Source organism: Botryllus schlosseri, chromosome 6 (assembly GCF_051294905.1).
Source record: "Botryllus schlosseri isolate E-star chromosome 6, Bs_hap1, whole genome shotgun sequence".
Taxonomy (NCBI): Eukaryota; Metazoa; Chordata; class Ascidiacea; order Stolidobranchia; family Styelidae; genus Botryllus; species Botryllus schlosseri.
Window position 1 is genome coordinate 27,270,860 of NC_137241.1, and position 15,931 is coordinate 27,286,790.

Genomic DNA, 15,931 nt, shown 5'->3' on the forward strand with positions numbered 1-15,931 from the left:
TTTTACTGCTTACCTCCTGACAAATTGCAACTACGACTAATAATATTCATCGGATTTGTTAAATTTTCAGTCGTAGGGCCAATGAAGGACTTCCGTGCCGTTGTTGAGGAATGTGAAAGTGAGGTTGACATGAATTTTGTTCCCGGGGACCGATTGGACTCAATTACTCACCTGTACGATGCAAGGATCGTTGATTGACATAGCTTTCTATACATTAAACTTTGTAATTCTGCAGTGTTGAAGTTGTTGACAACAGGACAGGGGAAATATTACATCGCAAGCATATCTTGCCAAGTGACTGGAACAACAATGCTGTTTTTCAGGCTTTCAAGGTCTCCAACGGATCAACGTATGACGTAAAGGTAGGTAAAGTAGGCAGTAATAGCCTACTCTTAGTCTGTATTGTTGATAATGTCTTTTGCGGGCGTGAGCTATGTTCAATTGTTCATTTTCCATGTAGGGAGTATGCTTCGTTATAATTTAGAGATGTAAGTGAAGTTTTCGATGCAGGTCACAGTATGCCCAAACTGTCCGACTTCTTATCGCACGGCATTGCAAGCAACGACCGATACCTATGTTGGTCCTGAAACTCGCGCCCTCTCAGATTTCCGTCTAACTCACAATGGAAGTGAGTGCATTCTGAATTGGGATGTCAATCAGACGGGAGTTGTCGGCTTTCAGGTTAGTAGCGAGCAATAGGGAAGAGTGACATGGCTACATTTACAACTACTGTATTTATTTTGACTGTACCTTGTTTTGTGAGTGCAGATAGAAAGAAATATGAAATTTGTGTGGTCAATGTACAGTACATGTCTCCTATTTACGTAGGGTGGGTGTTACTTTGAAAGACAGCTCCATGCTTCGAGTCATTTCAATTTCTCCATTTCATTTTATCTCAACCTTTAGATGTTTGGAAATGATGTAATTAGTGATACATTGAACTGAGTGTGGTATCACAGATTCTCGCAACGGAGAGTCCAAGGTTGATAGGGGAAAGTTCATTGAAGAACAGAGAATTGACAATCCGTCTTCCCCGAAGTCGCAGAACTCATATCGTAGAAACAAACCCCAATAGCATGTATTCATTTACCGCCCAAGCAAAAACGTGCAATGGTTTGGCTCCGGGGAACCGTGCAAGCGAGCAATGCGTAACTGATGTTGCAGGTAACTTTAATGAAGGTCATCAAAGTGGAGAGAAATTTTTTTTTATCTTTCGGTACGACGTCTAGCTCCCGAAGTGGTTTCTGTTCCTCTTCTGATGTCAAGAGACAGGGAAAACAAGGAGCTAGTACCTATCGGGATAGCTATTCCTGATCAACGCAGCGGACCCGTCAGGTATGGTGTCATTTCATGTGAGTTATTTCTGTGTTTGGAAAGTTATAGATTTATGCATGCTGCAACACGTGTACGCTAGGGTTGTTCAAAAATAACTTTTTTTCCAAATCTCACTCGCCTAGTGACTAAATCGTCAGGTTGTCCAAGAAAACGATGCATGCCAAATTTGACTCAATTCCAACCAGTAAAGGCCGGGCAATCTTGAATTGAAATTTTTAATTTATTATTAAAAATTAAAAAAAAAATCTCAAATTTTTTTGCAAACCCCACGAAATTGCTGAGCTGTCTTCAAAGACGATGCAAAACAAATTTGAGTCAATTCCGACTAGTAGAAGCGGAACTATTTGAGTTTTTCGTTGATAATCCCCTGATCAAGGATAATCCGAGAATTATCAACGAAAAACTCGAATAACTCTGCTTCTACAAGTCAGAATTGACTCAAATTTATTTTGCATCGTCTTTGGAGACAGCTCAACAATTTCATGGGGTTGACAGAAAAATTTGAGAATTTTTTTTTTTCTTAATTTTTAATAATAAATTAAAAATTTCAATTCAAGATTGCACGGCCTTTACTGGTTGGAATTGAGTCAAATTTGGCGTGCATCGTTTTCTTGGACAACCTGACGATTTAGTCACTAGGCGAGTGAGATTTGGGAAAAAAAGTTATTTTTGAACAACCCTAGTGTACGCATAGTTCCATGTCATATCAACAACAAAAACATAGTTTGGTCTCAATCAAGTTTCAGATTTTGCTACAATTTGGCTCAAGACATTGTGAAGTATATCTGAATATGTCTCAATTTATTTTAAAGCAATTACATAACTAGTATAACAAGAAGTTTCTGCTCATTCGATCACTTGGTTACGCGGTTTATGACGGTTACTGTCACAGGTAAAGTAAATGTAATTGAAATCCATGATTGTGTGACCGGTGCAAGGTCATTTTTTGAAATATGATAACTTTGCGATCGCCTTCTGCGTCCCAACCCTGACAAAAACTGTTTTAATTATTGCACACGTAAACTACGTTTGATCGACTTATGTGCTATGCCCAGACTATTATTTGCCGGCGTGTCTGTACTACCAATTGAATGCTTCAGAGAATATTGTATTACATCATTTCAGGTAGCTATTCGTATTGTCGTGTTTACTGACCGAGGTGCAAGCTCGGTTAAAAATAATTCTTAATTCTTTTTGGAATCGTTTAAATTGAATATGTATATTGTATATCATATGCGCTTCACTTTTCTTTTTTCTAGCTGCCTTTTTGTTATTGTTAACTTGAACTCAGCCTCCGCAAACGCAAGCAGGACTTACGACTTAGAGGAAATGAAAGAGCTTGCCAGGAAATCGACATCGTCTGAAAACTTGTTGCCCGGTGACGATTATCTTGCCGTAGCTATACCTAGGTGACCTTTGGTTATGTTTTTCTCCTCCTCCTTCACTTAGAATGTCAATTTACCGATTAAAATGGCTTTGACTCGATCTATCGCGGATAATGCTTTCACGCATAGGCTATACTCACCATATCTGAAAACACGAATCCACATAGATTGAGTTGAAGTAAGATTTTGGGCAAAATCAATGATAATTATAGATAGAGAGAACTGAAATATGAGACTGCTTCACTGGGAGTATTGATATAGTTTTTAAAGCTTACAGATGTGTACTGTGCAGATGCTGCCTTTCTAGTTTATTTCATGTCCAGACATGGTAATGGCTGTATAGTGATTCAAATAAATGATGTGAAGCCTTGGAACGCGCCTTAAACTATATTCCATATATTTTGAATATCAACTGAATATATCGAGGTTATCGGTGAAGCTGCTTGTTATCAGTATTGACTCAGAAATGCGATATCAGCCGTGCACTAGAAGCCATCGTAATGACATCTGCTGGAAATCACATAATATTTTAGAACCGACTTCAGCGATACGGGTACCTCAACGTCTGTCATACCGTGGCAGTTGGGCGACGATAGCACAACGCAGTGCGACGCCTCGAACGTTGATGACACGTCAAACAACGGCATACAAAAGCGAGACTTGTCTGCAGAAGTATTGACAGCGCGAAATAAACGAATAGCTGAGGGGAGGAGTTACAGGTAGGAACGTTGCGATGGAAATTGCAGTCTTAGTCTTCTGCCGTGCTCAGTGGCAGTCACTGGTAGGCTTGCTATACGTCCTCTTTTAGGAGGATTTTGTCCTGTTTTCTCAAGAAAAGTGAATGTTCCTCTGAGGACGTTGAAAAATGGGCATATTTCCTTTTTTTCGCATTTCCAGTTAATTGCTTAAACTTTCAACGAAACTAATGGCAGACGTCATGTTTATTTCCTAAAAGTTCTGCAAACTACTTTCAAACTTTTCTTAATTTCATTTCCTTTTTTCCACTTGAAGTAGTTTTGTCATGACTTAGAAATTTCTAATTCTACTTGTAAGTAGAAATTTACGACGTTACTGCGGCTTCTACTTGAGTACGGAAACCATCTACCTTATTTGTACTTTGCAAATAACAATCAATAACATGAATGTGAGTGCTTTCGCAAGACCACTTTAGTCAATAAACGTCCGAACGTATTGTTCAGTTGAGTTTGAATTTTACGCTGGTCTTTGAGTATGTTTCTCTTCCGAGTGACAGTGCAATCATGACAGCAACCAGAACTTAACATTCTTGCCATGCTCAAACCATGCTAAGCATACTGTTCAACTGCTCTCGTCAGTAACTATTAAAAGACGAACAATTTCTCGTAGAGATAGCCGTAGACTGATTTTACTCATGCTATAAATATGTTAAGCTTCAATCATTCAATGTAACACGTAACCTGAAGGTGTGTTTTTCACTGAGGTGGTCAAAGAAGTCAAGAATTCTACTCAAGTACGAGCAGAAGTAGTGCATTTGAAGCATCCCAGGATTTGTTGTCTTTGAAGGCTACTCAAGAAATTGAGTAGTTTTGTATAGCAGTCATCAATGCGCTCTCATGGAATTGGCCTGGAAACTGGCATATACGGACGGTTCATAAAGCTGGGTTTCACGGATACTACATTTACGCTTTGCGCGATTAGGAAGACAACTTAAAATATTGTAGTTGTATAATTTGAAACGTTTTGCTGGGCACTATTTACAGGGATGAAACTATCATATGGCCGACTATACGGCCTGAAATTATAAATAAACCACGCAACCACAACATAAATTATATTAAGCGACCATCGTGCGAGACATGATAAAAAATTCTGGACTCACTTTGCAAACACAGCCACAGAAAGTCTCTGTCTTGGTCTCTCTCTCTCTCTCATATATTAAAAAATAATAATACTGCTACTTGATAAACTTTGAATTAGCGAAAAGTAAGTCAGTCACAAAATATAACAGTGGAAGTAGCGTAAAATTTTATTTATTCGAGTAAGTACTGCAAGTAGAGGTAGAAATAAACTACTTGTGTACTTCAAAAAAGTAGAAGTACATGGATATTGACCACCTCTGGTTTTTAGTTTTATCGTGGCTGCAACGACACCCGGAGATTCAACTATTCATGTGAAGACCAGCGACCCTGTGATGTTTTCAAGGAAAAGTATTCCTCATGTCGCAGACACTGGCTTGTCGGGTAAATTCAGCATCATGTCGTTGTATATGACCAAAAGATTCTTTCAATATTTGTATTTAGATGGTGCGGTAATAGCGATGGTGGTTCTCCTGTTGATGCTTGGGTCGATTGTGATGTTCGGCATTTCATACGATGAGTGAGTTTTCTGTTCAGCCCAATTTATTACTATGTCACACTATCTAATTTACCTTTAAATTTCAAATTACAATATCCATTAGATCAAGTTGAAAAGCTTGCGGGGAATGGGGTTCCGTAAGCTAGTTTTAGGGCAGGGGTTCTTAAACTATGGGTCGCAAAGCCGAAGGGTATAATTTTGGGTCACGACGACACCAGAGAGATCAAATAAATGTATGTAATAATTGTTGAAGTTCTTGCAACGAAAAATCTATTCGCGCTTAGCACAATTTCCTGTGGATAGTTTGTATATTTTTGAGGTCACTGTCTTGGGTACTATAGCCAATAAGCGAGAACTCAGATTTGGGTCGCAGCCTAAAAAGTTTGAGAACCCCTGTTTTAGGAAATCCAGGAAAGGGCAATTCGCTAAGAAACAACAAAACCAGATTACCATTTAAGGATGACGTCGTGAGTGGGAAGTGTGACTACCTTGTATACTCATTAGTTAGCTTATGTTGAGGATTGAATAGCCTAAATAGAGTTGAGATTGATGTGATGAGCTTCCAGTCATTTGCTTCGAAAATATTGCCAACAAAACTTGAAGGGGTCCGCGATCAAAAAAGTAAAAGAACTCCTACCTCAGCGTGATTAAATTTGTGAATATGAATGTACCTCTCTGTACCATGAGGAACGTATCTTAATGAAAATGAATGATTTTGGCTACCGTAAAAATGAGTGCGTGTGTTTAGACTGAGAAAGAAGTCGCTTGATCGCGATGCAGCTGGAGATATGACAGGTTATCACTCGGATGGGGCCGCGAAGTTAATTGGTGAGCAGTTCGATTCCGCTACGAAGGAAACTATGGATCAGCGACATTGTTGCTCGACTTCGGACCAATTCGATACCGTTATACCTATGAACGATGATGATTTTGATAGTGAAGTAGATGTGATGGTGGATGGACAATATAATGGGAAGGATAATGGCATCGATCAGTTTGGCTCTGCCCCATCTAATCTTGAGAGCGCTGTGGATTATGATAAGCTCAGTTTAAGCAAAGATTCTGTTGGTGGCGCATCTAATGCTAATGCGGATGACCAAAATATTGATGAGAGCACTTTGAATACCTATGTTCCTAAAGTTTTCGGCGATGCGTGTGACGTTGATGATCTTGAATCTAATGTCGATATTGCTGTGAAGTCACCTGATGAACATGAGTTCGACTCAAGTGATGGCGGTCCATCAAATGCCGTGGGTGGCAATGAAGCTGCTGTAATCTCAGATATGAATGTTCAAGATATTGCTTCAAATCTGACTGAACATGGAAATCCATCAGATAGTATAACGGATCAAGAACTTACGGTGCAGCAGCCTAATCCTGCTGCTTCTAAGACGGAGAATCACTCAGATTCTTGATAGTATATCCAATTTTGTTTTGAGATTACAGAAACTGTTTATTCGTTAGAAAAATATATTAGCAATAAATGTTCGCCTGAAAGCACTCTATGTTTGGTCATATTGTGAAGTAAAGACGGGGCACTGAAACCGACTCAGATCTGGGCTTCCGAAGAATCAAACCATGGGTACTTGGAATTTTCTCATTAGGTGAAACGGTTTTTATTGAATTCTCACTGATCTTATGAACTGGCTCACGCTGTTCGGTTATTCGCTCACTAGTGATATCCTTGCAATGATGTAGGCTACTTCAGATTATCCTGTCACAATGGGAGAGAGAGAGAGTCTTTATTTTCATCCAACCAAAATACATAACAAACGGCAGTGATGGTGGTACAGAAAATATGCATGCATAGTATTCGGTATGGTCGAAGCTGATGTGTTGAAACGCGTTGCATGTAAAGTAGGTTTGTCCGTGAGCACATTTACATTGCTGTCTTGCACATTACAGATAAATATTGCTATAGTCCAGTGGTTCTCAACCTTTTTGTCTTCGCGGCCCCCTTTTGAAACAGCAACAAAATGACCGTTCTTCAAAATAATTACTATATGTAGAAATATGGATAGACTTTTATTATTTCGAAGGGAATTCTGCAGCTGTATTTCTTATTTCTTGAGAATTCACGCCTTCGATTTGATGAACGAACGCCGAAAATCCATTTCCACAAAGGTAGCTGGCGGCGAATGTAATATTAACGCCTGACGCTTCCGACGACACATTTGAGCACAATCGCGACATATATCGCACCAAAATTAAGAACTGGATTTTTCAATGAAGTTATCACTTCCACACTTATCATTTCAATATAGCAGCTCATCTTCAAGATAATTATTCTGTAATAGTGGTCATGTAATATGTATATCACGTGAGAAAATAGATTTCGTGATGACGTTTTAACCTATTTTTTTTGAGATAGACTAGAAAAAAAAACTATTTTTAACAAACCTAAACAAAACATCTTTAAACAGCAATATGTTTGTATCAATAGGCTATTGGCAATTTGGCAATTAAAATGAGTTTACACCAGGGTTGTCAAACATGCGGTCCACCCAAGATAATTTTATCCGGCCGCGTTGATTGAAAAATTCTTGTCTCATTCAGCAATTTTGTCGCAAATGTTGATTTGTTTTGAAGATAAATACTTCCGTTAAATATTCCCTTAAGACAGCATATGTCAAGTAAGTTCGTAGGCCACATTGTAATCACCTGACTACGGTGTTTTGGTTTCACACTTGTTACCACTGTAGGAATAAATCGGAAACCTTGACACCCAATTTCGAAAAGGCCAAAAAGTGCGCACTGAGTTGAGTTTTATGGAAAAATGTTCCTGAAAGTAGTTATTCACAAAAGCGAAAACGACAATGCTGGATCGTTATATGAGCTTTACATGGACAATATATTAGCTACACCAAAAATATAATTCAAATATCAGTGCATGGTCGCGCTGCTGTATCATTCCTGACTTAAAAGGTCCGTCCACGCAGACTTGGACAACTAGAAAATTTTCAGCTTTTCTGAATTAGATTAGAGTTAGAGCTCCACAGTTTTTTTCAAATTAGATTAGAATTAGAATTAAAGCTACACAGTTTTTCCAAATTAGATTAGAATTAGAGCTACTAAGCTTTTTCCAAATTAGATTAGAATTAGAGCTATTAAGCTTTTTCCGAATTAGATTAGAATTAGAATTAGAGCTACTTAGTTCGCACAAACTTGAAAATTGAATGAAATTGTATATGGGAAATGAATAACGCAAAATTCAGTTCATATCAAATCACAGTGCGTGGTGCAAAAGGCCGTCAGGCGATAAGCGCCACATAGTTTTGTTTAATAAACAACAACAACAACAGTGCATTCCCATAGCCATGAGAATGGTTAACTTCTGTACACCAAGCTTGGCTCGATTTTTACTATACTTTAATAAAATATTACTTCTTTATGGTAACCATGGACATCGCCCATGTTAGTCAGAACGGCGATGTACTAACGTAAAGTTTTAAAAACTAGAATGCTTTTCGCAGACTACAAGCTACTCTAGCAGGCTATTATTCGTCATAATATCTACTATGACTGCACGGTGTAAGTAAGGCGATGGCGGCTTGGCACTGGATATCCCTGCGCAAGAGGGATATTCTTGTTAACTCACTGCAATACTGCAATATGCCTCGGACAAAGAGGCATTTTCAGGAAAACAATAATTAGATTAGAACTAGAATTAGAGAATATGGAAATTTCACAAATTAGCAGAGGTGGTCAAAGTAGTCAAGAAAGCTACTCAAGTAGAAGTAGAAGTAGCGACGGAAAAATCTACTCAAGTACGAGTAGAAGTACTTCTTCCATAAGCAACCTGAAACTACTTGAAGTAGAAGTAGAATTGACTGATTTTAAATCTACTCAAGTAAGTAAGTAGTTGTGAAAACGATCGTAATTCGTTCACATGGATTGTCAAAAGGTGCAAATTGAGCTATGCGAAAGATGCCGAGCCTGATTCATATTGATGCATACCACGAGCTATCCAATTTTCGACAGCATAAGCATTCGTCCGCATCATGGGATGAAAATGATAGTATTGATATGGAAATGCGATACTATTCCTCTGTTTACTCCAACAGCACGTTTTAGAAAATGTCATGGTATGGCCCCCGCCCCCATATTATAAGGCCTGTAGTTTAGTCGGAGAAGTTGCATAGGATACGGTGTAAACACTTTGCGCGATTAGTGAACGTTAATAAAAAATATGCCGGATCGTAAAAAAGCCATACTGTGTAGCTATATTTCGGGGAATTAATGGCATTAGCCTATCTACATTTGCTTCTATTCTTCAACATGTATGTTATCCAGACAAAAGAACTCATAGTGTATGATACTGGGAGTTGAAAGGGAATATATATACTACTTCTAAAAGCAGAACATGTGTTTCCTGTCTTTAGTCCAGAAAGTTTCGACAATTGGTATGCTAAAACAGCTCTAAAACTAAAAATAAGTCCGAGTCCACTTTTCCAGATTAGGACACGCCATGGATCGCTAGATTACGATATGATAAGTAAATGCTAGATTGCGAAACTTCAGTTTGAAACGTTATGATAAGCCATAATATTATATACTTTGATGAAATATCTGAGATGGCGAAGGTCGACAATGCGGTGTGAATGGAACCACGCCAACCCACTACCTATATTCACCGATACTATCGTGAAACACTACTGGTTAGCCAGCATCCACTGCGCGCGAAGCGCGACGAAAATTTTGAGCTTTACTCAAATTTTATGAAAATTAAATGTTGATGCTCCGTGAAAACAGCCCAGAAATTCGTCAGGCTATCTTCCCGTTTGGACGATTAAACTACTTCTACTTGACAAACTGAAAATAGCGAAAAGTAAGTAAGTAGATCACAAAATATTACGAAGTAGAAGTAGCGAAAATCAGAACTACTTGAGTAAGTACCAGAAAGAGAGGAAAACTACTTGAGTACTTCGAAAAAGTAGAAGTACTTCGTTACTGACCACCTCTGCAAATTAGATTAGAATTAGAGCATAAGAACATTTCACGAATTAGATTAGAATTAGAATTAGATTACCGGCATTTCGCCCTAATTTAGTGAAACTAGACAACTAGAATTGTCTAGTTGTCCAAGTCTGCGTCCACGGAATCTAGAGAAACCTGAATACAACAAATTCCAAAGTCCGCGTTTAAAGTTATATCTCGTGTATTCCTCACAACGCATACACCACACGTCTAACGTCAGATTACGGCTTAAGCAAAGGGAGCTTAGAAATAAGTATACTTGTATCGTCGTTACCGCCACTGTTTTAGCGGCGGTTCATAAGTGAATTCAACTATAGATAACTAACCTACGTAGGTTAGTTATCTACAATTCAACCAGCCAATCATCGTCGTCAATTACATTGTTCGCGAATAAAGGTGTTGCTACTTGCTAGAATAAAATCCCTATGATCCGTGATACAATTGTACTATATAGCTATATATATGCTTGCGGCGCGCGACGTAATTTGAGTTTGACACCCCTAGTTACATAGTTGGACATTCTCATCATACGACCATTCTATTGGTGTGCTTACTGCTTCGTGATTTCCCTAATTTAAAAAAGTTAAATTGGTTATCAATCATTTTGCAAATTTATAGAGGTCTCGCGGTCCCCTGAAAATGCTTCGCAGACCCCCGGTTGAGAACCACTGCTATAGTCCATGCCTACTAACATACAAGTATTCGTGAACGTGACAAAAGTGATACACTGTAGATAATATCTCTGGGTGGCGCAACTGAGTCAAGTCTGCGTTTGTTTCGAAGCGACCGGACATTGAATTTTGTCGAAATTCCGGCCTGAGGCAATTGCGACCACGTCAAAATGTTTTGTAACCCGCAGAGTAGCCTATGTCATAGATTGATCAGGCGGTTAATCCCCACATCAAAACTATTGCAGGATCTGATCCTTATTTCAAATCATGAGGCCACTTGGTTGGAAATTGGGAGAGGGTCCCTTAGTGTACCAGTGTCATGCCGAGTCACAAGTAATTTTCTATAAAATTAATCGACCCATGACGCTATGATTCTAGGGATTTATTCTACGATAATTCGTTATTTCATGACTGTCCGGGTCCGCCACTGCAACTCTGCATGATAGCATTCTCAGTATGAAATCAAATTTTTGCTCGATGCCCATATGCGTGAGAGGCTAGATACGAGTCTATACGTGTCGGGTCCAGACGTACACTCTCCTCATCGAATCATTGCTATACTTTGGCTACCGAAATAGGCTACCGTGCATATCGGTGGTGGCAAGTCGCAGGTAGTTTCCGCTTACGTGCAGTAACTACTAGGCATGCTCGAGAGATTTTGTTTCTAGGTGAGTTTCAACTCAAATTCATATGGAACTTTACTTACTTAAAGTGTTCATGTTCATATTGTACTTATACTGCGAAAAGAAGGCATAGTTGACACAGCTCACAAAGCGACACTTCTACTTGAGTTGAAAATCTGAAAAGACGTCTAGGCAGTATATTGGGCGGCTACCAATATAATTTTTCCAAGAATTTGCATTGCCAAATATGGTAACCTAAATTTATTCGAGATATTATTTTTTGACAATATAAGTTCTGAATTTACCTGCTACAACGAAAGCTCTATTTTGAAATTTGAAATACAACCTCTGGTTTTATTCTGTTTTGCGTTGCTGCGCCACGGCATAAAGCTATAGGGACATTCTTAATTGAAATTTGAATATGATAGAATGTGAAAGAATATGTGCTTCGCAGTGGTGGCCCTTCGACCAGCGGGGCCCGGGCGACCGCCCACCTCGCCCACCCCAAAAGCCACCACTGGTGCTTCGTCTGTACCAGGGATATATAGAACTCCGGGATGGCTGACTTCATTTTGGCCTTTACCTAAGTAGGTCCAGAAAGTTACCTGCAATCTGCCTCGAAATATCCACTTTTCTGCAAGCTAGCGATACAGATTTTTCTAGAATAACGATCCTCAACCTTTTGCGGAATAGTTAGTAAGCTAGACATTATTCCCTTATCACAACCTTACTGCTGTATAGCCAACCTAGTAGAGTATGACACTGCTGTATAGCCAACCAAGTAAACTATGACAACTCTGAATTTCAGTAAATCATGAATGTGTTCAATTTCTACACATCATATAATTTGCATCAGGCGATAAATAACAGGGTGAATAACGAATAATATCAGTGTCTTCTACCTATTTACAAGCCATTGTCGGAAACCTTGCAGCTGGAAAGGGGGGGGGGGGGGGGTAATATGATTGATTAAATTAGCCATTTCAATGAGCGTTAATCGACAATTACCATGGAGTATAGGGTTGCATTTAAAACAAACATGTTTAAAACCAGGCCCTTGTACAAAACATACTTTTTTAAGCCATGACGTCAAGAATATTCAATAGTGACGTCATATTGGATTGACATTGACAATTGAAAATATAGTGTAAATATAGCTCCTTTGACGAAATATCTGTGCTATTGCTGTTGAACCGACTATTTTGAGGGTTCCAGCCATCCCATATCGATATTAGTCGGCTATATCGTGTGGTAATCGTCCGTAGGCTCATACAACACGTATTTTGGGAAGTATTTACACAATTATGGCATAATTTTACAACTTAAAAAGAATTTTTTTCAAAAGGCATTTGTTTAAAACACTGTTTAAAGCATGTTTTAAACATAGTGTTTGTTTGTTTTAAATGCACCTCTACCATGGAGGCTTTCCAATAACGAAAAGATAGCACGGCCTGTAAGGAGTTTAAGGACTCGAAATTGTGATAGCAGCATTGTCAGCTTCTATGTCACTCAATGAAAGTTGATCAAGAAATCAACACACCATTGATACTTCTCTTCAGGTTCAAATGTAGCCAGGGTAGCAGTTTGGTACATATCATTATCAATTTAAGAAGCATTCGGTAGACCCAGTTGTTGAATTCAGCTGATATTTTGTTCACCGAGAAATAGTTTCATGACCGCAGTGAAGAAATTACCACCATGGCTTAACGGTACATCATGAATGGGCCTCCTGAAGCATTTCATGCCATTTATCAGTTAAGAAATATTCAGTATCATTGTCTTGCAGATTTTCCGATAGAGCGATAGATGATTCCATGTCAAAAAATCATCTCGGTGAGGAGGCACGAGATCCAAATATCCAGATCGTGGCCATCTTTGCCAAGATTTCAATGGAATGTGCCCAGTATAATATATCGGGATATCCACTGTTGACGTGATGCAAATGCTGGAACATCGCGTTTGTTTATCCGGAATCTGCAACAAAAATGAACAAATGATGTTTTTAGAGACACAAATTAACATTAAGAATACATATAGATGTATGCAGACTTGGTCAGTAATGAAGAACTTCTACTTCATTGCAGTACTCTAGTAGGTGTTGCCTATTTTCGAAGATACATCTTCTAATTTTGAAGCAGCCATCTCCAAACTTAAGTACCTTGCATGCATTTCACTTTCTACAGCTACATGAGGAAGTTTAAATACCAGTACGCTCGGGAATACAACTGTTACTTGAGTAGCAATACAGACTACTTTAACCACATCAGGATTAATGTAAATCCCTCATTTATAATAACGTATCACTAGAATCAGCCAAACTTACCTTGGGCCAACTGAGGAGAAGTCCATGCGTTATTGCGACGATTTGACTAAACCATGCAAATTGAAAGCAATCTTCAGAGTTTTCTCTTCCTCCATCGTACAGGCCTATAGCCTATAGGCTATAAGTGTTTATATGGTAAAGACAGGCCGTATCTCAGAGTCGTATCGTGTCCTGACGATTGTGTTGGCTTATCCATTAAAGGGAGTCGGCATCTTCATGGCTTCAGTAAGAGCAAAAGGTCAACAAATGCTGTGGCCATATACTGGGAGTCAGCCATTGGCAGTTCACACTCAGTGCACTTCCGTTGAAGTATAATTCCAGTACTGTAGCATTGAGGTGCCGTTCCTTAACAAACATAAGCCTGCCTTGTTTTACCAGACATGTAACTGATGAATAGTATCTGTAGCAAGAGATTGGATTCAACAGTTGTTATGGACACTTACAACTGCAACGACCTTGACATGTTGTGTTTGTATTAGATTCAAATGTTAGGTTATCCTTAATTGAAATGCCTCTTGAATCTTGCACACCGGTGGTGTACTCAGAGGCTCCAATTCTTACTAGGAATAATCCAGCAATGATCTGGAATAACGGTAAGCCTGCAATACCAGAACTAGCATATTCACACATTAATCTATAGTACAAGATCTTAACTGACGAAGTCCCTCCTAACGGTCGCCTTAATGTTGACACGGCACAGTGCAAATGTACACTTGTACTTGTACAATGTACAGCCTTGGATGGTGACATACATTCGCATAACATACCGCAAGGCATGATCAAAATCATACTGCGGATATCAATGTTAACGTTGGAAATTATTCTACATTTTGTTATCTTCTCACGATTATCAGCGCAGCAAAACATGTTACATAAGATACTACAGAAGCAGAGATATTCCGAAGGCACTACAGAAGCAGAGATATTCCGAAGGCGAGTAAATGACCGTACCGGTATACCGGTAAATTGCTGCTGAAGGAATAGGGCTAATACCGCAAAGTTTCAGACTACCTGAACATCTCATAACCCAGTTAACCTCTAGCTTTATATAATAACATAAACATGGATATTATATGCCTCTACCGCTCTCAAAAACTTAAAATTACACACAGATGAAGCGGCTGAACGGAACGTGCATCAAAACTGAATGCGCGAATCTGGACCCACTTAGGTAATACCGCGATGACGCAATTGACGCAGTCAGCCATCCCGGAGTTCTATATATCCCTGGTCTGTACCTGTAAAAGTGCTGAACAATTATGTTCGTCAAGGCGTAAAAATTCCCCGCGTTAATCCCATGACAGGCATCGCGTGCGTTACGTCCGGTGACAACCTATGATCAGGATAGCAATAAGATCATGAATTACCACTCCCAAAGATTCGTCCATTTCGTATCTTTTCGGTAATATGATCTGAAGTATTCAACCCAACCTGGAAAATATCGCTAAATGCGAACCTGCATTTCCTAGACATTTCTAGAATTCTGTTTGCTTCTATCGATATGTAACAAGTTTCGAATGTTATCTAATAAATGTTCATCGTTAGGCCGTGCACCGAACCGCTAACGATGAGTCATACGTAATACAAACCATCAAAGTTATAACACAAACGAGAAAAAGGAGTAGGCCTAATACTAATTTATCATCCACAAAGAAATCCAAACGTCAGTTTCATGATTGGGTGGACTTCGTCAGTTAAATCAAGGGCTCCCAACCTCTTTTAATCCCATTTGATAATTTGAAGAAAAAAATCCGCCTATTTTTAATCCTTGCAAAAAAAGGAAAAACATCATTTTAATTTAAAAACTGGCTCTACATTTATAGTGGACTAAATTTAGAGTTGATAAATTTTTAAAAATCCTCTTTTTTCAATTTTTTGTCATGGCTTCCAGAAAAGGGCTTATGCCCCCAGGTTGGGAACCCGTGATTTAAACATAGTAGCAGTAGCAGAGTTGGACAACAATTTTCACCTTTCGAAATTAGGCTACAATTAGAATTATAAATATAAAGATTTTTCCCAAATTAGATTAGATTTAGAATTGTATCTACACAATATTTTCCGAATTTGACTAGAATTAGAATTACTAAATTCTCAAAACAAATACAACAAAAATCAACTTCAGTTCATATCGTATCGGAGCTCCTTCTTATAAGCATGAAAATGGCAAATGTCTGCACATCAATCTTGGGTCGTTTCGCACGATGCAGTTCTCCTGTATAGCATTTAGGCTACTCGGGAAACCAGAAATTATAATAAATTAACATTAGAGAATAGAAACATTTC

At 38.7% G+C, this 15,931-nt stretch overlaps 1 protein-coding gene across 1 annotated transcript in view; it reads left to right on the forward strand.

Moving 5' to 3' along the window:
* The window catches only part of LOC145441912 (uncharacterized), a 31,282-nt gene extending 24,728 nt beyond the window's left edge, over nt 1-6,554 (forward strand). The window contains exons 14-23 of the mRNA XM_080319863.1: nt 71-173; nt 236-362; nt 511-681; nt 960-1,164; nt 1,230-1,335; nt 2,595-2,744; nt 3,254-3,439; nt 4,827-4,939; nt 5,000-5,075; nt 5,803-6,554. Coding sequence (XP_080175989.1) covers nt 71-173; nt 236-362; nt 511-681; nt 960-1,164; nt 1,230-1,335; nt 2,595-2,744; nt 3,254-3,439; nt 4,827-4,939; nt 5,000-5,075; nt 5,803-6,469 — 1,904 coding nt within the window. The 3' untranslated portion in view covers nt 6,470-6,554. The remainder of the gene's footprint in view (nt 1-70; nt 174-235; nt 363-510; nt 682-959; nt 1,165-1,229; nt 1,336-2,594; nt 2,745-3,253; nt 3,440-4,826; nt 4,940-4,999; nt 5,076-5,802) is intronic.
* Nucleotides 6,555-15,931: the final 9,377 nt, after the last annotated feature.